Consider the following 26,601-nt stretch of genomic DNA (forward strand, 5'->3'; position numbering starts at 1 on the left):
ATCACAGGAATAACAAACTAATCTAAATATTCATCATGCTTAAGCAGATCCCTCTTGAGTCCTGGATGCCAGGTTGCAGATGTCCATATAAACACGCCGATATACATGAGAACGTGTCTGCAGACTGAACTCAAACAAGGCCTGATGTGTATGACACAAACACATTTCAAACAGATGGGGATCTCCCACCATTTTCACTCTGCTGCTGCAGCCGAGTAGCTCGCTGTCTGTTGTTACCACTTAATATCGACGTGAGGCAACTTCCCCAGATGGAATATTCTGCATTCTTGAGAAAAAGACAGCAGTAAATGACACTGTCCTGCTGCAGATGACTTCCATGTGTGCGACGATAAATTACTTTTCTTTCCCCCCTGCTTCATAAATGTTCTCACACGTACTGTACACTCGCGCTCACACACTAACAATGTATTTTTGTCTCGTGGAGACATTCCTGTCCAGCTCTTTGTTGTGTTCTTTAATGAGTTTTACAGCCTCTGTCTGTGTCTTTGAAGTGTTCTTGTGCTTATTGCCACTGTAACAGAACAGAGTCAGCTCCAAATAGACGACCTCGCATCCAGTTTTCCTCTAAGACCGCTGATTAGAGGGAGAGTCTCCTTTCAGAGGCCGATCTTGCCTTGACCCCTGAGCTGCGAGGCATGATTATTAATAACGGCCTTGGTTAAACTCGTCATCCTAACAAACAGAGGTGGTCTGACCTCAGATATTTAAGCATTTAAATAAGGCATCGTAATTTACTGATATGGCAGCGTCAGTGTTGAGTTGTGTTCACTACTTGGGTGTCTTCTGCCGCTTCAGCCTGGACAAACGTTCAAGTGAACTTTGGTTTTCTGAATATTTGTAAAACATATAACTCAGTCCAACACATCATGTTTTAATGTGTGTCTAAGAATATTTTGATGAATGAGGGTTGATAAAATATATACCACTCTATTGTCTTTATGGTAAACATGCAACTTTGTTAGCTTAGCAAAAGAGCTGAAAACATGTAGATAGATAGATAGGGTTTCTACAAAAATATACTGTATTATAGTTTTGTGCAGATAACACAAATTAAATGTACATTAGCTTGTTTATTAGTTTGATATAAAGATGCTGTCAGGGGTAATTCTTTTAGATCTAGACTAGCTGTTTCCAGTCTTTATGCTAAAATAAAGTCACATATTGATTAATTCTATTGTCTATCCTTCCATCCGTCCCTACAGTTGATCTCTAATGGATGTTTTGTTTAAATGTGGTTGATAAAACAGACAACACTCTTATGATAAATGAATGAATGAATGAATGAATGGATGAATGTCTTAATGGTCACTGTTGTGGAAACAGTGAAATTGTCAAGCTTGACTCGTCAGTGCTACATAAAAACTACACACAATGAAGTCTTCACGGTAAACATGCAGCTTTAGCCTGAAACTGGTCAACTTGGCATAAAGGCTGGTGACATCAAAAGAAAAACATTTATGTTTTGTGCAGATAACACAAATCAGATAAGTTTGTTAATTAGCCAGTATTTATGCTAAGCTAAAGCCACATATAGATTGATTCTCCAGTAGTTGTTGGCCTCCAGTAGACGTTCCATGCTCTGGTTGCCTAGATTCACCAGAACATTGCTAATATAAAATTTTTATGCAGATAACACAAATAAGACAAACATTACCTTGTTAATTAGTTTGATGTAGGTGCTAGGTGGAATTGGGTGCTTTTAGATCCAGGGTAGGTGTTTTTAGTCATAATGCTAAGCCACATATAGATCAACACCCTATTTGGTCTTGAGTGGACATCCCAAGCTCTGGTTACTATCTTGTCTCATTCCCGGTGGCTACAACTCTGACAACATCTCAACATCTATGGTCTTTGTTTGCTGCTAGTCTCTTCCTTGAGCTAACAGGCACCTAGCTTTAGCTTAGCATATTTATAGCTATCAGCAACATGAGGTATGGTAGTAAAGATCCTGAATTATACTTCTCTGTACCAGATTGTTTGGTCTACAATATGTCTAAGGGGTGTAATCAAACGTTATTTTGAAAACCTGGAGTTGATTTTTATGGAAACAATAAAACGAGACTGCGGTCGTCTCCCACTGACCATGAGCTTGTGCGGCTGAGCTGTGCGAGTAGCCGAGGGCCAGCAGAGCCGTCTCCACCAGCTGAGAGAAGAGAATATCCTTCCTGACCAGGACAAACTCGGCGTGCTCTTCTCTTCCTTCGCATCCATCTGTCTGGATCCCTCCATCCGACTGCTCCACCACACAGAAGACAGGAATCATCAAACCTGTGGAGGTCGACAGAAAAGAGTCTGGCTTTAATTTAATTGTCCGGTTTATCCCTGACAGACAGCACACATGTGGATTGGATTTTTTTTTAATGCTGTTGAATGTTGCAACACCTGAAATTCTCAATGCGGCGCAATCAACCAGGAATGTGAAATAACTGGCACACACTCCTAAACAGACTCATTCTCAGGCCTTTAATCTAACGGCCGCTTAGATAGGCAGCCATTAGAGTGGCTCCCTCACAGATATGCAAAACAATATACAAAAGACCTACAGCAATAACTGGCAGTTGCTTTTATTAGAGTATTAATACCAGAGAAACAATATGAGATAAGCATAAATTTGTTTAATACGATTGTAAAAGCAAAAAGAAAACTCTGGGATTCAACTACTTTAAATGAATTCCCTTTAGAGTTAAGCATCTAATACTTGTGTACCTTTAGCTCTTGCCCTAACCTTAAACTCATCTTCACTCAGACATTTACTGATTTGTCATTACAGAGGAACTCACGATGTGACTAATAACACAACACGCTGAATTAGTTTTAAAGCTTTCAGAAAGTTTCTTTTAACCACTTCACAGCAGCACATGTGGAACTTTAAGTTTTTATATATTAATAACGGAAACAAATAAAGTAAATCCAGATAAAACTTGAAGTGGTGACTCTGAACATATGGTTCATAGCAGATCAGCAGCCAAATGGTTTCCAAAGCAAATGGTTTCATACATCTGTTTTCTGGTCTTTTGCAGCTACAGTTCTTTATTTGGTTTAAAGAAACCAAAGCTGATGCTTTTTTTTTTTTTTACAGTGTTAGCATCAATGACGCCTCAATCTAGTCTCTCTGACTATTTGCTTTTTATTCTCTAGTTTTGAGTGTGTCTAAGGACATGTAGTTTAGATATGGTTGATAAAATCCACACCACTGTAATTTCTAACCCCAGAAAAGGGTTAGCTTAGCATAAGGACTTACAATTAGCTAGGGTCTGTAAAAATGAACAGGGGATAGAATTAGGTAGGGACACGTCCCTACCACTACTGGGTCGCCACTACCAGTACAACTGCTGTTAATAATTAGGGAATACAAAAGGTTAACAGTTGGCCTCTGCTAGACGGATTTAATGTAAGTGGTGGTGGTGGTGGTGGTGGTGGTGTGTGTGTGTGTGTGTGTGTGTGTGTGTGTGTGTGTGTGTGTGCGTGTGTGCGTGCGTGCGTGCGTGTGTGCGTGTGTGTGTGTGTCTTTTTCTAAAGGATATCAAGGTAAAGAAAACTTCTTTTGGAGTGAAAGTGTAAGTTACTAACATATATAACTGTAGAGGCTCAACAATACACATATTGACTAAAAGACAATATTTAATGACAAAGAGATAACATTTTTATTTCTATATTTACTTATTATTTGTATTTGTGTGGAAGAGAGCAACTTTTTAAACCAGTATCTACAATCTGATGTTTTATTACAGATTACATGTAATAACTGTGTGAAAGTAAAAGCCTTTTTCAGTCAGGCAATAACTGTACCACCAAACTCGATGATCATTGTATCCCTAATCTGTTCATATATCATGCATCAACATATTCTTGTCACCAGACAGAGAGTAGAGAGGCTGAGTAGTAGAGCAGAGTAGTAGAGTAGAGTAGTAGAGTAGAGATGGAGGAGGAGAAAGCTAGAGGAGATAGAGGAAGAGAGGCTGGAGGAAATGGAGGAGGAGAAGCTGGAGGAGAGGCCGGAAATTCACAGGTGAGGTCAAATAATGATGGATATGTTAGTCTTGAAATTCATCTTTGTGACAAATGTTAATGTGATGATGATCTGAATAACAACCAGATGACACTAATCTACTTGTTCAAAGGTTCAAATGTTACTTCATTTATACCCCTGTATTCTTTCAAGTTGCCTCCTTGTCTTTCATTATAATAACACATCATTTCATTATTTCATGCTTTTACCTATAACATTGCAGAATGCATTTTTCTGAGTATGAGCATTTGCTTGATTGATCAGCTCTTCATAATGTAAAATAATGTTTGCAAATGCAAAAAAGCATCAACTTTCAGCAGTGTTACTGTGTCCCAACCAATGTCAAAATCAAACCTACTGCCTTGACAATAAAGAAAAACACTAAGGCTTTGTGCAGATAATACAAATCAGATATACATTATTTATTCTTGAAAATTAAGCCTGCTAGTACCATGGTGAATTTAATTGGTAGGAACCAAGGTTGTATTCATGGTTTCGCGTCATGTGTCAATCAACTGTTTAAGTTGCTCCAATTGGTCAAGGTTAGTTCAACTTCACATCTCCAAAAAAATGTTTTCTGTCATCAACATCCATCGTCTGTGGTCAGGACAGCGCTACTAGTCTCTTCCTTAAGGTAACTTCAGCTACAGCTAACTTAAGTGTAGCATATGTAATGACAGAAATTAAGGTTATAATGGACCGTTTGTATTATCACTCATTTCCTGTTTATTTTAGCTCTTTTTAAGTTCCTTTACCAACAATTCATTCTTTGAATATTCACATAGTTTTAAGTGTCATTTTATTTACATGTCTGAAGTTGTGTTGTCCTGTCTGATCCTTCTCACTGTTTTCTACTTACAGTAAGAGTCTAATTCCTAAATTTCTTGGCGCTCAGTACTGATATCAATCCTTCCTCTCCAATATCAGCCGTTTTCCTAAAAGGTTTTTGGTTTTGGGCCACCTGTCAACTGCCAATTAATTAAAAGGCTCTGAAGAAATGATGGACTGAGAGCATTAGGCAGCGTCCCAGCACAAATAATAAAGGACATGGCGGTGTGTTCTTTTACCGCATGGCCACCACACAATACCAAACACACACACAAATGTTATCCTCGGCACATATCCATGAGAACGCTCCCCCCAATCCGTCCCACCCCGTTGTTTTAATCAGTCAATTCCTATATTTCTATTTCCTCCTCATTAATCACTCGGCTCCCAGTCCTCCAGGCTCTCATGGAGTGAATTACACACTGGAGCACTGTGCCAATTCAAGTAAGTGAATTTCCCCCAACAGGGAAATATAACTGTCAACACAGAGCAGCTCCCTGCGACCAGCTCCGTCTCCACCTCAGTCTGTCTTCTCTCATATCCAGTGTCCTGTGATTTGCCCGCTGACTGTATATGATCTGGTTTGGATGATGTGACATTGCCTCAAACCTCTAATCTCTCTAATATGTATATGGGGGAAGTATTAAAATAAGATGTGTAACTGGGTGCGTTGGCAGCTTTTCTTGGGTGTCGCAGCATCGGTGGACATATGTTGTCTGTGAGCATTTAAATCAGTGTGGTTTGGATCGAGACACATTGGGTTTCCTGTCTTCAAAGACAACCCATCATTATTACAGACCAACCATCCGATCAAGCCCAGGAAACACTGTCCTCCTTCCTCCTTCTCTCAATTCTTCTTCTTCTTTAACATCCATTCTCTCTTGCTTTATTTTCTCTTCATTCACTCTCTATATTTGGAATGAAACCTTGCAACAGTGCTCAGTTCAGAAATGTTCCCGCATAGATTTGTATGTGTATGTGAGTTTATAAGTTCCGACCATGCATGAGCAAGACACCCTACTAATAATAACACATGCTGATAAACGGTTTAGGACTTCGATAAGTAGCAACAATGCAGAACTCATCGATAAAACTAGAGTCACAGATGCTGGTGAATCAAACCAACACACAAAACAGTTTTTAAACCAGATTTGACTAAAATAAATAAATAAAATCATCAATCAAATAAAATGGCCTGACCCATGCTGCATGGCTCATGGCCTGACCCATGTGGAAGAGATAAGTAAAAAATAAATAATTTAAATTATACATCTCTACCACACTGCCACACCCAGAAACAGAGGGGCGACTGCACACACACACATCATTAATAAAAAACTTCCACAATGAATGCAGGGATCGATAACCCCAGAGTGACTTGTATAAATCTTGTTTATATGGAGCAATCTCCTTTATTTGGTAAGCCTGTGTTATACAGTTCCCCCCAGACTTATAGATTAACAGTTCTCAAACAGCTCGGGGATTCTCCCAGCCGGCTGCCACGCTACGACATGTCACACCAAGCCACACCAAGCCAAACGCAACCTGTGGCCAAAGGATGTGGCTCGTTGCAGAGCCAGGGGATTCTCTCTGGGGTTTGGAGCATAAGAGCACGAAACCTGGAAACAAGTCATTCTCTGCTTTTACAACACGCAACAAGAAGAACTACAATTCAGAACAGGCTGCAGCACCACTCAAAAGGTTTGATCAAGATTGATCAAGTAAATTGGCAAAAGAAATGTTAAATTAAGGCATCTTTTTTTAAATATTCATCAAGGTTCATCTGTTAAAACTAAAGCACACAAAGAAATCAAGTGAAATTGAATGATGGAAAACATGATGGAAAGGCGTCATGTATATTAAAAGCTTTATGATTTTTCTCGTCACTGCACTCAAACCTGATTTTTTAGGCACTTCCTGCAAGACGTGAGGTCACATGCTGTGTGCTGTAAGTTGTCACATTTTGTTTGTAGATAGACCAAATGTTCCAAAATAGTTTCTGCTTAGTTTTCATCTGCAAACTAAAAAATCTCGATGACAGCTGTGCTTCCCTGGCCTCTATTCCTTCACTGTAGTGATGCTTACCTCCTAGAGGTCTTGGTGGCGCTCCGTTGTGGCGTATGCGTGGCCCCGTCGGGCTCCCATTGAGCTCCAGGCGGCCCTTCTTCCCTGGTGGAGGGAGGCCGAGATCAGGGCTACTTCCCCTCCGCTCGGGACTGTCCTGTGTGATGGGACTCTCCCCTCCTCGCTCCATCCTCCTCCAGACCCCCAGAGGAGCTCCAGCAAGAGAGAAAGAGTCTGGAAAAAAACAAGACTTGTAAGGTTTCTTCAAATATTCTCTGTGTAGCGTCATCTCATTAATTTTTATTTTGAGTCAAATACGTCTGAAAGACTTTCACATCTCCAGCAAATGTCATGTCTTGCTGTTCTTTGAGTCATCTTAACTGAAAAACTGCAGTGTCACAATTTTGATGACTCAAAAATGTACTCAAAAGGAAGGGGACACTAGTGCACATCAATGGAGTAAGACATGTTTTTCACTGCACATTGTGGTTTCCTCCACTTTATGACAGAATTACTACACCCTGACATTTTGTCATGTTGTTTTGGAACTTGTGCTGAGCTGAAACTTATCAGCACTGATTTCACTCCATCCATCAGAAAAGATGACAGTCAAAGCCAGAAAACCACTTCTCAAGGTAGTGTCACTGCTGTTAGCCACAATTACGAAGCAATGTCTCTAAATTCATGGACAAGCTGAGGTAATCATTGGAGGGACACCTTGACTCAATTGAAGACTATTTGTCCACTTTGCAAAATGAACATCATGAAGACGAGCGTCACATAGGTGACATGGACGGGGCTGTCTCATCTGCCAACCACCACAGTACCACCTTGGAGTCTATTTGCAAAGAGCTACAAGTGCCATTGCAGCCAAAGTAAAGGACATCGAAATTGTGGGGATTAAAGAACGGGGAGACATTTGTTTCTCAGTTAATTCCGGTGATACTCAGGCAAGATAACTTCCCGAAGCCTGTTAAAATTGATAGAGTATACCAAAGCCTGAGACCCCAACCACTTGCAAGTGACAGTGAGTCATCACCGTCAAGGTTCACAACAACCATAATGTAAGCAGAATCCATCAGCAGGCTCCATTGCCCTCCCATAGCAATAAGGTATGGATATTCCTGGATTATATATCAGAAGTATTGACCCAGTGACAGTCTTTCAACGGTGTGAGGGAGAGACTTTTTGATGGTGGTCCCAAGTGCTCCCTGCGTTTTCCAGCAAAGCAGAGTTTAACAATAAAGTCAGCATCTTTGAGACAGCAGCTGACGCTGAACGGTTTGCCAACTCCTTCGCAGATAAATCCTAATTTGTGAATTTAAAGTGTCCTTTGACAACATTCTGCTATAGGATTCTAAGGATTCTAAATTGAGTTTGTACGGCTCTTTACTTAAGCTGAATTTGTTAGCTCATCAAGAGTAGTATCTGGCTGCCATTTCAGTTGGAGGGACACACAGTACAGTAAGTACAGTACAGTAAGTAGTTGAGGTGACCCTGTTGCACAGCAGCCTCCATAGTAGCTGCCATAGTTGTTGCGATTTGGGGAAGTTATTTCTGTTTTTGTCTTACAAAACTGCCATCTTGCTGCTTATTTTCACTACTTTTATTTTAAATGCAAGACTAACATCCATCAGTGTTAAGAATCAGTCCTGTTACTTTTACTTGCTGAAATTGTAGAGCCACAGAAATTGTAAAGCCCACATTCAGCCAACAGAACACAGGCGATTGAGATCATTGTGGGTTTTCCAAGTGTACCAATCTACCTTCTTAAGCAAGGCAAAAGGGGTTGCAAGCTCCTTATTATTATTGAAAAAGAAGATCCGCAAGACTGTTCCATTTATTTTCAACTCAGTGATTACTGATTCAGGTGGGAGATATATTCTTATTATTGGCTTGATTAATTCAGAGGATGTGGTGGAAGAGTAGGGATGAAGACACCCAGGAAGACAAAGAAGGAACAAAAGTTTTCTAACCGTTAACTGATTCAGTAGAAGACAAAAGAGGAAAGAGGAGAAGAGGAAGTATATTCTCCTCCTGTTGGTGTTCAGTCCTGAATGTCTGGAGTAGAAGACGATGAAGCAAGATGCCTCCAGGTCTCCAACGTTAATGTCCACATGGATTCCAGCTTGGTTCATCTTTTCAATCACTGGCTGTTTTTCTACCTCCTTGAAATTTCTCACCTCATATATATATATATACTGTGTATATATATATATATATATATATATACATATATAATTTGTCTTCTTTTTTTTTATATATATATACACACAGTATATATATATATATATATATGTGTGTGTGTGTGTGTGTGAATTTATTCCAACACTGAGGACACATTATCATCAGACTTTTTAGTTTCATTCTGATGATCAGAGCCAGTATTTATAGGGAGTTTGCCATAAACACTGCTACACACTGAGGCCCCTGAGGGTTGTGTCTCCTGATGATGGAGCTGGAGCCAAACGTCTAATATCGGGGTAATGCCATTAGTGGCGCTGCCAGGTTTGACGGTGGAGTCATGCCAAAGTATCAGAGAGCAGCCGGCTTTTATTTACATACGAGCCCCTAGATGGTGTTGAAAGAAAGAAATGAGAATATCTTTCTGTTTTTATTCAGTAGTTCATGAGCAGATTTGGGCGTGAAAAGAAAACATGGTTATTGTTTGAGCGTGACATATTTCTGCTGCTTTTACTGCTCCAGCTGTCGTAACTGTGAACAAAAGACGCTGGCTTTTCTTTTATTTTTTTGTGGTATTGTCTCCTCCTCCTCCTCCTCCATATCCTCCTCCTCCTCGTTGTTTCTCTACCTTCTCCACCAACTCTTACACAACAACAAGAGCTGGAAAATGCACCACAAAAGAGCAAATAAACTCACAATCTGAGAAGTATTCAGAGCTTGAGTGAGAGAAAAGAAAAGTCAAAATGAGTAATAAATTAAAAACATTAGCTTTGGTGTAATTAAAAAGTGTGGGAGGGCAAAGGGGGCTAAAAAAAATGTGAGTGGCAGAGTTTAATAAAAGCGGCTTTAAAGAAGAAAACAAGTTCAAAGAGCTGCTCTGAGTGGAGAGCAATGGGTTTAAATGTGAGTACAGTGGTGGCTGTAATTCACAATTGGAGGCTTTGCAAATAAAACTAACCACGAGCAATGTTGTAGCTTCAATAAAAAAAACAAAAAATGAATATAATACAGGAATTCGCTCCGACTGCTATTGGGTGAACTTTACAGCCCGTTGTGATGCTAAGCTACCTGTAACCTCGACGGGAAGCTAAAGACTAGTGTCTAAAAGTGTTTAAATTTAAAAAGAATCCTACAAAGAATTTGACAGGTCCAGTCCTGCTCCTGGTGATCCCAGTCGAGAGCCGACATCTCACCAACCCCCTGCCCCCGTCTGCCCCTCCCATGCACATCCCAACACATCCTGCGGCAGAAACATTTTATTCAGCCTTCAACAGATAAAGAAACGTTCCAGATAAGACGTCCCGCCTGAACGGCAGCAAATATTACCTGTGGTTGCCAGGGTGAGCAGGGTCACCAGGTGGAGCTTTTATTTTGAAATTCTAACATCTAACCCTGCAGAAAGCGTGAAAGGTTTTAAGAAGTTAAAGATAGTAAATACTGAGACATGTAATTGATTTAAAAGGACAAGTTACTCAGAACTTTTCGGGGCCATATATAAATTGCTAAATTAGTCTATTTGGTGATATGGAATTTGAAACAAGTTTGCTTAAGATTTTCACACATCTAATGTTATTGGTTCCAGATATTTGTGCCTCAGTCTTCTCCTAGCTTCTCATCTTTCAGGTGTCTTTGCTTTGGTCCGGCTCTTCTCTGTTGTCATACTTTTCAAATCCACTTTAAGGTCTTATGTTGTTATCTCTCTATCCATGTTTTGAGTCTCAACGAGAGGATGCAGGAAACTTTTGGAAAAACTACTGAGGCCTGTATCACAAACTGAGCTCAACTTACCTTGGCTCAGTAGGTAGAGCGGGTTGTCCATGAACCGAAGGGTTAGTGGTTTGATCCCCTGAGTGTGCCATATGCACAAACCCCCGTTTGCTCCCAGTGTAACTGGCACTGGTGTGCGAATGTGTGTGCTTGTGTGAGCGAATGGGTGAATGTGTCTCTGACTGTAAAATCGCTTTGAGTACCTTTGAGTAGGTAGAAAAGCGCTATAGTGCTATATAAGAGCAGTATAAGAGTATAAGTGCTATATAAGAGCAAGACCATTTACCATTTACCAACCTATGCAGCTTAACCTATCCACAACAATGACAATCTGGATAAGCGGAATCACAACGCTGGTTATCAACTCGGTAACTCAACTCAGCTCATGTATAAAGGTGAGTTCCAAGGCAGCAGGCCAATCACAATCATGAGCGGTGATCTGCTGGCGGTGATACGTCTCCTACGAGGAGCAAAGACTGATTCTCCTCAAATATGAAGAAGAAAAAGTAAATCTCACTGAAAAGTCAAACACCGTGGGTGCATTGAAGAGACGCCATAAGGATGGCAAAGGATTGCAGATTAAATAAATGCATAAATTACACATCATTGGCTCAGTTAGTTTACATTTAATGCAGCCATGAATCCCAATCAATGTGTTGCATAGATGAATCTAATGTATGACAATTAGTGTCATTCCCCCAGATGTAATCCCTCTGGAGTAAAAAGAATGTAAACCAAGATTAAAACAAAGCTCACTCCTGAATTCCATAATGTTACATGGGCTACAATGAAGCTGGAAGCTAATGCCACAATTACATCATATCAATACATCAGGTTTTTAGCCTGAATGAAATTATCCTGAGTTTGAGCTTAGCGGGGACAAATGGCAAAAATATACTCTTCTTTGTATGGTTATCTCCTGGAAGATACGTTCACACTGTAACGCTCTTCTCACGATTCCGAACAGCTGATTGGCCGGTGGGTGGAGCCTTTTATCAGACTCAGATCAGTCCTGAAAGCTACCCTGACCTGAAGCAGGTTAGCCGCTCAATAAGAATGAATCCAGCTTTGTGATCTCCTGCCGTCCTGCACACGGGTCCCATATCTCCTGCAAACCCCGACGGTTACATTTACACTCCACTAGGATTTAATTAAGGGGTCACTCTTAACATTTCAGACTATATCACTGTAATTCAGGTGCAATGATCTCCTTTTGCAATATTTAGTTTTTATGCATCTTACATTTGTATTTGTATTTTCTTCCTTGCATCTGTCACTTTATGGGAGTAACTGCAATGGGATGCAAGTAAATACCTGGAGCCCCTTTAAAGGGGCTCTAAGGAGAAAGTTGTTCTGGAATCTCTCTGTTGGGAACTGATTCAGGTCCTGCAAAGTCCTGTCAGACAAATCAAAATGTTTGGGGTGTGGCTTTTTGATGTGATGAATGGAATCTGTTTACAACTGAATGGCTCTGATTGAATGGAGAACAACTGATTTAATGCTGAGGTGTTTTCTTCCTCTGTATTGTTTGAAACATTCAACCGTAATGAAATGTAAATGACGCAAGGCTAGAGTCCCTAGAATCGCCTGTGGGCATAGATATCTCAGAAACATCCACTGATAAATGCTAATCTGTTTTATGTAATTATTGTGGGCGTGTTGAGCAACAACCTTTTGTTCTGTCTTTAAACCCATGTCTTACATACAATGAGATAATAATTCATCAACTGCTGCTAAAATTATGGACACCGTAGCTGATTGTTGTTGTCTGCATCCTGAACGCTGCTCAGTGTGATAAGGACTGAGATAGTCAAAGCCGTTAATAAAGAGGCGATAAGAGGAGCTGTTTCATATCTGCTGTGGAGACAGGGACCGAGTTTAATGTCTTTTTTGATAAGGAGAGACACATTTACCAATTTACTGCTTCTCTGGACAAACTGTCACTCTTCCTGATCCTGTGCAGGTAGATGTTAGGATCTAAAACATGTTTGTACCGGATTCTGTTTGATCTTATTACACATCCTAGACATAACAAATACACAACGGAGGGCCAAGGAGACAAGATTGCAGAGGAAAAAAAGGAGGAGGAGAAAACAAACACACCTATAAACAATGTGTCCGGCTCAGAGACGTAAACACAAACTGAGTCTTAACACCAGCATAAACACTAAAAACACACAGTCCATCTGGAAGACAGGGCACCGTTTACCTCTCTGTGTTGGGCTCACCTGGCTCCGGTCTGGTCTGGTCTAGGTGGGTGCTACATGTCTAAGTAATATGCACATGAATGAATAGCAGGTCCAAAAGTTTCCCAGCAGAACACTGAATTGTCACAAGATGGTCAATGTCATTTACTTCCCCTGTCAGTGTTCATAATATTGTGGCTGATCTGTGTATGTGAACACAATATCTATGAATAAAGAACCCATTTTAAACCTGAATGTATTAGTGAACATACGTTCAGATTTATTGAGTGTAATTAATTAAGATGTTCTTACTGTATTCTGTCCTTCATTAGCTTATATAGAATATGATGTAACTTCAGTGACTTGTGCTGATTGTAATTGGAAATGCATCTATATTATCTTGTAGCAGAAGTTCACTATTCAGACTCATATTAACCCAACATGCATGTCACAAGGAAAACATGTGAACTCCACACATAAAGACCCCAGTTATCCAGCTTCATGCTGTGATGCTAACCACCAATGGCTGCTAACACCCATTTAGAGCAGAATGTCCATAGAAGTCTACCTGTTTTTTAGAGGTCTATATGTGCAGAAACAACCTGGCGGGAAGCAGCGCTACCATGCTAGCCATTCAAAATCACCATTAGCATCTCCATTAGCATCTCTCCTGAGGGTCCAAACGTTCATCTGGTCAACTATAGCTGGGAGTTGTTTACGTTTCAGTGAGTGTCCAACTTCTTCATCTTCTTTTGGTGTTTTTGTGGGTTTTAGCTACTAGTCATGTTACATTACAGGATAAAACTGTTAACAATAAAAAATGTCTTTCAGAGGTCTACTTGGTAGTAAAGAGATTTTTAGAGATTTTTTTGTAGTAAACACTGTGACACATCAGTGTATTGTGTAAGAACTAGTTGCAGGCCTACAGAAAACAGAATGTTAAAGCTGAAAGCAAAAAATAAAAACCAAACTTACAACACATCCAAGTGTCTCCTCTGGCTCTAACTGCCTCTCCAGTATCCATGTCTGTTATGACGCCTCTAACGAAAGGTAGTACTTTTAACATGCAAACCACACTGACCGAGAAAGAGAAAGAGAGAGAGAGTAACCTGTGAGGCCATTATTAGCCCTGATAGCAGGGGTGGGGTGTAGGTAGGCGTCACCTATAGGAAAATATCCAGAGATACAGCTGTGCCACTTTTATAGCAGGGTAATCAGGCTATTGGTTAATGCTCGGACCTGCTCAGATAAAAGGAGGAGAAGGAGGAGTGATAGTAAAAGCCCAGCTGTCAATGGAAGATGCAGAACGTGAAGATAAATGTATGAACAGCGATGTTTGACAGACTGCAGCTGCACAATAGTCCTGATTAATGCATCTGACTGTCATTTAACTAATGATTTACTATTTTATTTAAATGACTAACATCAAAGTAAATTATTTCAGGATCTGGATCTTTAGGACGTTTTTTTTAAAGTCTGGACATCAGAACCTTTTAATCAGGAAGACACAGTCACAGTCAACGTTTTTTTTTTTTTTTTTTTTTGTGGTGGAAATGATTAAAAACTACTGACAGAGAAGAATGTGAAGTGAACTCAGATCAGTCCAGATCATTTTATTTTTTGACCTCGGGCAAAAAGTCTTCTTCTCGGAATTAGTTTTATTGATTCATAAAGTGCTTATGTCGTTATGTCTGATGTTGGAAATAAGCATGAATCCTGTTTTGTTCTTTAAAAACAAAAGCATTCATTATTAACAGAGTAATATAAGCAAAGAAATGAAATACATTCAAGATCTGGACCTTCAAAGACAGAAAGTCTTCTTCAAAAACTAAACACTAGATGTGAAACATTCTTCAATAAACCTCAAACCTAGAAAATTATGGCTGTTTTAACATCCTGATCTGAGCATATTTCATTTTCAATTTAATCAATTAAATGACACATTATGAACAGAGTTTTTCCTCCATTTGGACTAAAAAAAAAAAAAAAAGTGCCGTCATGTTAAAGCACAAACTGCTTTTTGTTCTTTTAAAATGTCAGCTAGCTAACGTGTGGTTCCGGCTTTGCACAGTCGACCGGTTTCTGGTGCAAATAAACAAGAGAACGTAAACTGAGCTTCAGTCCAGATCTGAAGACAACTACTCTGCTTCAGCTTTGGAAATATATGTCAGGAAGGCAAAAATACTTTTTGGAAATATTTACAAATTAAAGCTTCATTCCAGATAAAAAAAAAAAAAAAAAAAAAAAAAAAAACAGCAGTACTGCCATAGAGAGCAGCTTAGTTTGACTCAATGTTTAACAGGTTATAAAAGGATGTTTGTAATAATCTGAGGATCATGTGACAGAAATATACATGAAGGAAGACAGAGGGAAATTTAGTGACTACAAAGAAATTCACAGATTTTATTTTACTCCTTCCAGACCTCATAGAACGGACCTGAAGAAGGATTTATTATGTTGGCGCTGAAGCAGGTTCTGAGCTTGTTAACACACTTCAGGATGAAGCTGTAGAAGTGGCTCGCTAACTAAATGACTCCTGTGGGATCAGAGGGAACTGAAGGATATGTCAGAATAAACGTGAAGGTCATCACTGGTACCGGAATGAAGCTCAGATTCTGAATTTAAAGATGTCTTGATGACATAAATGTTAGAGAATCGATGGTGAAACATTTAAGAGCTTTAATGATGAGTCTGAGCTGAGGTTATCCTCTGCTTGGATTAAATCTGCGAAGCGTTGTTCTTTAAAAAATGTTAACTGACTAATGAATGAGTCCAGCTCTGCACAGTCGACTGGATTCTGGTGAAAATAACTAAAATAATTGAAGACGATGTGCAAAAATAAATGATTTAAACTGAGGTTCTGTTCAGATCTGAAGAAGACACTTGAATGTGAAAAGTCTTCAGAGTCTTTTTTACTTCCACCAGAATCCAGTCGACACGGCAGACCTGGAATCATTTAATAGTCAGTCGACATTTTTTAAAGAACCAAACTTCTAGATTTAATCCAAGCGGAGGATAAACTCAGCTCATACTCGTCATTAAAGCCTCTTAAAGGTTTCAACATTTATTTCATCCAGTTCTTCAAATTCAAAATGTTGTGCAGAAATGTTTATATATCTGTGCAACATCAGGAAAAAGACATAACCAAACAATCCATTACATAAAAAGATTTTAACGTCCAGTCTCAATTCAGAGAAGAGGACTTTCTGTCTGTTAGCGTCCAGATCTAGGAGCCGTTTCACATCCAGGTGTCTTCTTCAGATCTGAACTGAAGCTGTGCACAATTGGAATGATTTGTCAGGTAGATGATGTTTTTTTTAAGGCACAGATAGTGTTTTGTATTTCTGTAAATGTATTTTAAATATTCAGACGATGTCTCCAGAAGACTTTTTCTTTGTGAAGATCAAAACTAAAACAACCCCAGACTGGTGTGAGATTCCTTCACGACGTTTCATGCGTCGTCTTCAGACCTGAACTGAAGCTTAATTTATTTGTTTCTACCAGAAAACAACTGTGCAAAGCTGGAAGCAATTTTTATTTAGTTATGTTATTTAGTTGATATTTTATAAGAACAAAACATGTTTTATATTTCTGTGCAATATCATAAAAAAATACATCCAGTTCCATGAAAAAACACTTGAACGTGAAACGTGATCACAAGTTCTGGAAGTCTTTTTATCAGAATTGTTTTTTTGAACTTGTGAATGGATTAAGAGAATTCGTGAAGTGATTATATTCTGTTAAATTATTCAAAATTCCATCTAACTAACGGCTCTGCACAGATGATTGGTTTCTGGTATGAACAGATAAATGAAGCTTCAGTCCAGATGCAGATTTACAGCCGACACCTGAAGGAACCTCAGACCAGTCTGATGGCCGTCGCTTCATTAGTTTTAATCTTCACAAACACAAAGTTTTCTTCTGGATACGTCATCTGAACATTAAAATCACATTTACAGAAATATAAAGCAACCTTCTGTTCTTTATAAAATGTCCTCAATCATTCCAGCTCTGCTAGGGAGGTTGAAACTATTGACAAAAAGAAAAATCTAAACTAGGCTTCAGCTCAGATTTGAAGAAGACTCCTGGACATTCTGGCTGTTCACCAGACTCTAAAGTCTAAACATTTTAACTTTTTATGTGACAGGATTCATGATGTGTTAAAACAGAAATATAAAGTCTAAACTTTTTCTGAAGACTGTCGGTTGTTGGGGAAGGAGGCTACATTATTGTGGAATCTGCTGTTTATGGTGATGGTAATAACGGCGTTTAACTATTTAACTACACACACGCACGCAGGCTCTCTCTCTCTCACACACACACACACTACAGTGTGTGTGTGTGTGTGGGGGGGGGGGGGGGGGGGGGGGTTCGCTCGGTCTCTGGGGGCTTCTGGCAAACATGTTTGTGACTCTCGTAAACATCTGATTTGATAACGAGGGATGAGGAGCGTTTCCAGCCTCGCCCCTTCCAGATCCAGAAGACGACGACGACGATGATAATGACGCTCGTGCTGCACACAGACAGACACTACAGCCACACAAACCACAAGCCGGCATGCTACACACACTCTCTGCTTTAACACATCCAGGGACCACACACTGACTCACGAGCAGCAGGAGGAGGAGGAAGAGGAAGAGGAGAGCATCCATCCAGGCTGCCTTAAATCGTTTCTATTATTTTGGCCACAGTAAAAGTGACCACGGTTTGGAACTGTCCACCGCAGCTCACACCAGGGTGAGAATAAAACACACAAGAGGAACAAGAGGAGGGGGTGCAGGAGGAGGAAGAGGTGTTTTCTAACTTGCACAAGGCCTAAAGAGATAAATCTATCACCAGCAACAACCACTGTGAGTCCATTATGAAACATGCACCAGGCTGAAAACAGACAAATGTCCAAGTTTAGAGAGAAAGATAGAGAGAGAGAGAGAGAGAGAGAGAGAGAGAGAGAGAGAACAGCATCATTAGAGACTTATCTAATCTGCAGTTTAATAGCAGAAGGACACACCCTTATTACGTGTGAACAGATAGCCCAGGGAATACAGAGGTCCTCAAATGTCCAGATTTAAAGGTGGAAAAGTAACACCAGATGAAGGAAGTGATTTAGCTTTAAAATAAAAAGTCTTAATTTAGGAGAAATTAACAAACGTCCATCCATTAAAATCTTAAACCTTCTACGTCTCTGAAATAAATAAATAAATACTAATCCCTCTCGCTTATTATTATTGTTTTAATGTTTTTGTTGTTGTTTGTTTTTGGATTCTCTTTACGCACCAACTCCACCAACATCTGAGCAAACTTTAAACAGACAGGCAGAAAGCTGGGGGCTGCAGGAAAACTCTCCCATCAAACCGACTGAAACGAATTACTTTCTCCTCGCCTCAAAAAATAAAATGAATAAATCCCTATATTTTCGTTTTTCTTTTTAAATATATTTGTCTTTCGGCTGAAGTCTTGTGGAGAACGTGTTTTCTGATTACGCGCCACAGTATTTTAGCTATTTAATCTATTAGTTAAATCCGCATATTAACTAAATGATAAGTAATCAGATGACCTGCTCAGGTGAGAACAAACATTCAAGTACTTTCAAATAAAATTTTTAAAAAGCGATATTTCTGTCATTTTGTGCCGCGTTGAACCAACATGAGAAGAAGTGAGTAAACAGGAACGCTGTTTGGATTCCTGGTGGTTTGGGCAAAGAAGAAACCGAGTGAGCCAAAAGTTTTTTCTCTTTTAAAATAAATAAATAAATAAATAAATAAAGGTCACGGGGGACGAAAAGTTTGAGGCTTAACGCACTAGCTGTCTGAATGAGCCTAGAGGAAGAAATAATCATTTGCGCGTAAAGTTCGTTGGAGATGCGTAAAAGTGCTTGATTTAAAATGTTCATTTTTAAGATTTTACGCGAGGTTTCAGGGTTGGTTTCTTGGCAAACATGTCATGTTTTAGGAGGAATGGTGCTCATTCCAGGTTCTTTTTTTCAGATTGGAGCATGATCGGGAGTGGAGGCCTCGGTCATACCTGAGCTCCAGGTTTCTGACTTCTTTTTTAAAGAGATATTTTAGAGTCGAGTGTCTCCGAGGTTAAAGGCCCCCGAATCTGTTCCCTCCATATGTTTTATTAATGTCTTTGTTGATCTCGTTTTAAAGCGAACCAGCGGCTGCTTTGAATTTCAACTTGTATCAATGCGTAACGCCTGTCGGAGTAATTGGTCACTATTTATTTATCTATTGTTTGTCCGCTAAATGCTAAAAAATTACACACAGAAATGTAGATTCAGACGCATTTTAAGACGCTCACTGTTTCTAACAAAAATGTTTTCTACACACACACACACACACACACACACACACACACACACACACACACACACACACACACACACACACATACACACACACCTCCTCCTTCCTGCAGTCACGGCATTTAAGTAAAATATTTTGAACATCTGCCAAAAATCCAAACATAATTTAAACCTGTGGATATTTTTTCTGTCTCCAAATAGTATACTTAGTTATTTATTTTTATTTACGTATATTTATTTAAATATTTAAATCACAATATTCTGGTAGATATTTTATTTTATTTTATTTTATTTTATCTTTATTTTCTTAAAACAGATTAAAACAACCTCTGTGAGTTTACAGATAAATCTATAACATCTATAAATATTTAAATTTAAAGCTGTACTCTTACGTGAAATAAACCTGTCATTAAAAAATAAATCCAGATCAATGGAAATAATTATAATTTAGGCTCAACTTCATCTACTTTAGTGTATAAGCGTATTTATTAATGAACGTCTTTTATGAGCAAATGTGTTTTTCCACTAATATAAAAATAATTAAAACCCTAGTTATTATAATAATATATTTTATTGGCATTGTCATTTTTAATTTGTAATAATGTTAATAAATTAAATTAATAATAGGAGAAATTTAATGCATTCGACATAAGGAGCAGAGAGACATTCATTGAAAGTTTCCTGGATCAGTTGATTTATTTGTAACATGTTGATTTCCCTTTAATCTGATCCTGTTCCAGACCTGCAGCCCCAATCCCTCTCACTCTCTCTCTGTCTCCCTCTCTCTCCCTCTCCCTCTCTCTCTCTATCTCTCTCTCTCTCTCTCTCTCTCTGAGTGTCCATGGTTGTACTCACTGTTTACGGCGTGTCTGTAGCGCTGCTGGCCGCTAAGGAGGCTCTGTCCATTGATCAGGAGTATTGAATCCAGGGCTGAGCTTTGGTTCGGCTCCTGGATACGAATCTGGACTCGAAGTCGGAGCGGAGATCCACAGAGGAAAACAAAAAAAAAAAAAGAAAAAGAAAAACAAAGTTGGCTGTAAGCGTGGAGAGGAAGAGTAGGAGGCAGGAGAGGAGAGTTGTTTAAACGGAGTTGGTGTTTTGTCCTGGAGCCATGGGACCGCAGCCTGCTGCGTCTTTACGCGTTTGTCCGTCTCTTAGCTCAGAATTAGTTCGAGTCTGATCTCCTCTGAACTCATGGCTTCATCCTCGGAGCAGAGAGGAGAAGAAAGAGAGTGACGCGTAAAATAAGTGAAGGTGGAAACGTGGAAACAAACGACGGCGACGAACGAGGTTCCGATCAGAGTGTGTCACTTTCAATCTTCCCTGTGCCAACGGGCGCACTGACTGACTGACTGATAGAGGGAGGAGAGAAGGGAGGAGAGACAAAGGCGGAGGGGAGGGAGGGAGGGAGGAAAGAAATGAAGGAGGGACGGAGTAAGAAAGAGAGGGGCGTTGGAAAACTAATCTGACCCGTTTTGAGTCTCTGGACCTGAAGAGTCCAGCAGAGCCGCTTGGAGAAGGTCGTGACCCGTCTCCTCCGACACAAACTGTTGCGTATTAATCCAAGTCACTTTAACTCCACAAGAGAGAGAAAAGAGTGCCGCTCTCCCTTGCTCGCTCTACCTTCTCTTCTCCTCGTTTGTGCTTCTCGCAGCAGGAACTTATCGTCCCGCTATCAGCGCCGCAGCTTCCCTCTGACACCCTCACACAAGTCCGTATCATCCCGCAGATAACCCCCCTCACCACACACACACACCCGCTCAAGCTGAAGTCCACCTCCTTGTGCGTGTTAATAAGTAGCCTAATAATGAAAGATGGGTTGCTATTAGACGGCCCCTGTCAATGATAAACTGGGACTTGATAGACAGATGTCACTGCGCCGTGACTGATAGATAAGGAAGCCAGAGAGGGTCACTAAAGCCTGACAACGCGTTCTGAGATAACATCCGAAAAGGAATTCAGATTACTTTATGTTTTAATTAAGTGTTTATTTCTGGAAAGCCACAGGAGAAGTTTCGTTTTTAGGAAACTTCTCAGTTTGATCCACCACCTAACACTCCGTATGCACATTTTAAAAACGCAAATGAAGCCATAGGTTATTTTTATTTTTCCAGCACTGCGCGTAAAAAGCGTCCAAGAGGAACCGCGGCTGGCACCGGTGAGAAGTAGCTTCCCTCTGCCTGCACAAATTAAAAAGGTGGAACAGGACGGCGCGCACGGGCCTGAGAGTTCTTGTTCCCCCTTGGTCCAGATGTTTAGTTGTATATATATTTTTGCACATTAGCACAAAACTAAAAAATGCCCTGAAATCACCTCAAATCTTCACATTTAAGTCTCTACACTGGGGGACGTGGATCCTCGGTAACTCCGGCCGTGCACTCACTCCTCTGATAAAACAAGGCCTCGTCTCGGTGTCACCTGCAGCTCAGCGGCTCAGACAAGAAGAAGAAGACGAAGAAGAAGAACCAGAGATTCAGTCCTCCCCTCCTCACTGCTCATTCGTCAATATTATTAACTGAGACAATTACGCTGATGATGGTGTCCGTGTGGTGTGGGAGGGTGTGTGTGGAGGGGGGTGGAGGGTTATAAACTGTGATAACTTGGAGCTTTTTAAAAAACGGTTCGCTAAAATGAACACAGAGGCCGCTGAGGTCCTGGAGTTTTTTTTTTTTTTTTTTTTTTTTTTTTTTTTTTAAATTTAGATCGCGAAGAGCTCATTCCAGGATGAAAATGTGTTAAAATCCATATAGAGCTTTACGGGCCTGTTAGACCCGAAGGAGATGGATTTTTTTTTTTTTTTTTACGCAGGAACGTTTTCCTTTAAGCTCCTTTAGATTTGTTTAATTTATAACATGGTATTATTTTTGGAGATTAACTTTGTCACTACTACACTTTCCATTTCTTTTCAATTCAGTGAATTTATTTTGGATTTGTTTAAGTTAAATGATTCACCAAACAAGTCCGGGCTGCAGATGTGAGTGAAATATCAGGATAAATAAATGTTTCCTTTCTCTGCCTTTGTCTGAATATTTAAATCAATTTATGTTTTACTTAAATTGAGTTTTATTTTTTATTTATTTATTTTATCCTGGAGAGAGGATGGGGGAGCGTTGCATTTATTCAGAGAAACGTTCCGCCAACTATCACTGCATTATTTCACCTCCTCGCGAAAGACTCTCGGCTGCATCAGGAGAAGATCTGAATTATTGAAGCCCGGCAGGGGAACCACTGCTCTCCGCTGCATCACTCACCGGCTCCACTTCTTCCCTCTGTCTGTTTTCCACTTCTTGGTTGTAGCTGGGGAGTCCAGGAACGAGGCCAAACAAGCGTGAAAAGCTCCGCGGAGCAGCGAAGTAGAACGAAACATTGATCCCCGAAATAAACCCCGATGGAAACAAATTCAGAGGACTGGACTGAATTATTGATCGCGCCGCGTAAAACACGAGAATGATTGGAGAGTAATGTGCACCAGGTACATTGGAGACACAGGTACAGGCCTCTCTGTCCCACTGAACACCCCCCTCCCTCCCTCCAGCAGAAATAAGCCGCTTTTATTTACTTCACATGCGGGAACCAGAGCGATTTATAGAAAGTGATCCTGTGATTTTACGCAGAGCTGACCCTCCGGCACAAAACTCATTTCAAATTCAAGAAGTCAGCGGAATCGTTTAGAGAAGAATGCGCCTGGTTTGGATCAAGCAAAATGAAACATTAATAAATAAGAATATTCAGTTTTTAGGATTTAAATCTGCAAACTGGGGGCTTCAGAGGAATTACTGCACATGTGAAGAGGAATCTCACTTTTAACTTTCGTGCTTTCAGAGCTGTTTCTGAGGGATTCGTCTGATCTTCCCTGACATGTTTCACAGGTCGTGCCATGTGTCCACATTTGCCATCTTTTTTTCAGACGCCTGTTTGTCACCTTGTTAAATGTGCGGCTGAAAAAAACAGCGGCATCATCTGTGCAAACAGCGCGGCTCTGTGGTGAAGAAGAAGAGAGAGAATCACCAAAAACAGATGAGACGAGGCCAGACTCTTCAGGAAAAATCACCCGATGTTTTTTTTATTTATTTATTTATTTATTAAGATCGCACCTGCGCGACTAAATACGACTCAGTTTAGTTTTAGTTTGCGTGAGAAATACTTTTGGCTTTATTCTTGTGTGGTGGCCCAGAAACACTCACCGTCTTATTGGAGCAGGGAGCTGTCAGAAATGTGGGGAGGTTTAAACCCGAAGCACTCATTAAAGCAAATATAAGTAAGAATATGCAAAAGAGATAATTTTATTAGATGCGTGGAAGGAAATCTGGAGGAAATAACAAATTTCCTATGTTTGTCCTTAAAATATGGAGCGAAATTTAGTCTTTTTGGTGCGTAACTTTGTATTTTACGTGCGTAAATATTTAGGGTGCCTACATTTGTAGTTTTGCTGTGCAAATGAGTATTTTTGCTGCATACAATAGTATTTCGGTCTTGTTAGTGCGTAAAGTTGCATTCGTGGGGTGAAAATTTGGATTTTTCGTGGCTAAATTGAAATGCGTTGTTGTTGTTTTTATTTCGCCTAAATTACTGTTTTAATATGAGCCACGACACTAACGCCGCCAGCCCTACGAAGACTATCCACAAACAAGTAAAAACCGACCACAGATCAGACATTTCTTTATAAATTAAGTGTTTAGAAAAATAATCTCCACATTGTTTTCTGTTGTTTTGTTTTGTTTTGTTTTTTTTTTATTATTCCTGAAGACAACGGCACTTGTCTCATTTCACTCCACACAAAAACATTATTTATTCATAGCAGTTCTCCGCTGGCCACAAACTCACATGACGAGAGAGAATTTACCCTCGATGCATAAAAGAAGAATCAGATTCACAGGTGACACCAAAAGAGATTTAGATCCATGTGATAATAATGTCTACAATACAATAAAATCAGACTTAACTAGCAAATACTACTACTACTACTACTACTACTACTACTACTACTACTACTACAATAATAATGATAAGAGTAAGTCGTCTAATAGTAGTAATGACACGAAGAAAAATGAAATAAACTTAAGGTTAAACAGATTTTTAAGAGTTTTTGTTCATCGTCATTATTATTATTATTATTATTATTATTATTATTATTATTATTATCATCATCATTATGGGGTGGGGGGTGGGGGGGGCTTCTCTGTTGACCATCACCTCTAATTGGAAACGAAAGTAACGAACAACAGATTCGTGACACGAAACAGACGATTAAACAAAAAAACCACAAGCAAAAATAAATCCATATTGCAGAGCAGCCATTTTACTTTTCTGTTTGTGGTTCTTCTTGATTGGGAGAAGAAATTACGATGTGAAACTGAATATTATATATATATATATATATGAATTATATATAATTCAGTACATACATATATATACACACAACACACATATATATATATATATATATATATATATCGTTTTTGTTTCGGATATCTCTGTGCTGCTCTAATATTCTGCTCTGCTCCGACATTAAAGGGCCACAGGGGCCCAAATGCCTTGTTTTTTTAAGGATGTATCTCGTTTCCGCCAACGATTAATTTGTCTTTTACGCCACTTTACAGCCACTTTTTCTTTTCTTTTTTTTTCTTTTTTTCTTCCTCTAAATTGCTTCCATGCACAGGTCACGACTCGGAGTCCATTATTGCTGGTACTCACAATTCTTCACCGGATCACTGCTGCTGCACAGAGCCCCTCACCATTAAAACCAGCTTAAATCAGAAAAACAATAAACATTAATATAATTATTATAATGTGATTATTTTTGTAGTTGTAGTTAATAACTAAAATATCATGATGAATCCAATAACTACGTGTTGAAGACTTTTGAATTTATTAACTGCGCATAAAACAATCACCTGAAGACTCAATTCACAACTAATCAACAACTAACTATAGGGGTATGATAGGGAGTTTATTTTGGTTGCCAAGTTGGAAACAATCCCAATCAACAAAAATTAATAATAATCAATCAAAATATAGTTTCTACTGATTCCAACCAACCTGGCAACCTCAGATTTGTTAAAACTAAATTCCAAATGTTTTAATTAGATATTCAATTTATTTCTTTAAAGATTGAACTCTGCAGCAGTGAACAAACTTGGTCATAAACAATTTTAAGCCCCTCTGAGCTCCTGGTATCTGAGCAGCGTGTCCTGCAGGATTGTTTTCCTCCTTGCTAACAGGCCTCTTAGCTTACGCTTTTTCCCTCCCCCCGCCGCCCAATAAGTTCTTACCTGAAATCAAATCCTCCTGCTTAACGAGGAGGAGAAAGCCAGAGAAAGAAAGAGAGAAAGAGAGAGAAAAAGAGGGAGAAAAGGCGGTTGTGAGCGTCAGCCCTCTGCACTATGTCATCGTGGTATTTGACAGTTGGAATTATCTGTAAATACTTGGTTAAAGTGTGTATGAGTTCCCCTCTTGTGCCCCGCGGTCCGCCCCGGTTAGATTTACAAATGATAACATAAACAAGAAAGAAAGAAGAATAAAAAAAGAAGAGAAATTTAATTCTCATTTGAGAAGAATCAGGAGGAGGCCCGATCACGATTGGGGCCCCACCAGGTAAAAAACTTTGGAGGTCTCTGTAAATGAAGGTTTGGAAAGTGCGTTGACCCTTGACCTGCAGAGAGGACTGCCTTCCTGCAGCATCGGCCCTACAGATCCAATTCAGAATCTGAGGGCCTGATGCTGCAGGATGAATTCGAAGGATAAAACCACAGGAGAAGAAGACTGATGTTGTTCTTAGCGACAAACATTTAGGTTGGTCCACATTGCTCTGAGCGCAAACACAAACACTCTTCTGTCCCCCTCACCAAGGGCGTAAAGCGGTCTGCGCTAACAAGCCAGCCTCATGCACCTGAAGAGGGGGGGTTAAAAGACAGAAAAGAGGAGAGGGCAGAGGTCACGCTGCGTCTAGGCCCTACCGTCAAAGACAGACGTCCTCGTACATCTCCTCGCCGCGTAGTTGAGCAAACCACAAGCCTTGTGGGTAAACAAAACTGGTGGATGGTGGATGGTTTCACTTTGCAAGCTGCCCCACCTCTGCTCCCTCTTCACCCTCTGTGTGGGCGGAGCCAAAGCATTCAATGTATATGTCAATCATTTACTGTCGGACCCCAATGAGGAAGCATTTGTCTCTTTGATTTGTCTGCAGGGAGTCAGTCAATGATTGAAAACACGCATAGATGGACGCCCAGAGTGTTCAG

At 39.9% G+C, this 26,601-nt stretch overlaps 1 protein-coding gene across 3 annotated transcripts in view; it reads right to left on the bottom strand.

Annotated features, from left to right (window-relative positions):
- satb2 (SATB homeobox 2) overlaps positions 1-26,338 on the bottom strand; it is a 58,629-nt gene extending 32,291 nt beyond the window's left edge. The window contains exons 1-4 of one of the 3 annotated variants that reach the window (XM_047601434.1): positions 26,320-26,337; positions 20,219-20,324; positions 6,944-7,156; positions 2,104-2,289 (exon numbers count right to left, since the gene is read on the bottom strand). In XM_047601434.1, the coding sequence (XP_047457390.1) occupies positions 2,104-2,289; positions 6,944-7,112 (355 nt within the window). In that variant the 5' untranslated portion in view covers positions 7,113-7,156; positions 20,219-20,324; positions 26,320-26,337. Of the gene's footprint in view, positions 1-2,103; positions 2,290-6,943; positions 7,157-20,218; positions 24,455-26,319 lie in introns of those variants that run through there. The other 2 variants (XM_047601435.1, XM_047601437.1) reach the window with 2 other exon arrangements.
- Positions 26,339-26,601: the final 263 nt, after the last annotated feature.

Source organism: Mugil cephalus, chromosome 12 (assembly GCF_022458985.1).
Source record: "Mugil cephalus isolate CIBA_MC_2020 chromosome 12, CIBA_Mcephalus_1.1, whole genome shotgun sequence".
In the NCBI taxonomy this organism is placed as follows: Eukaryota; Metazoa; Chordata; class Actinopteri; order Mugiliformes; family Mugilidae; genus Mugil; species Mugil cephalus.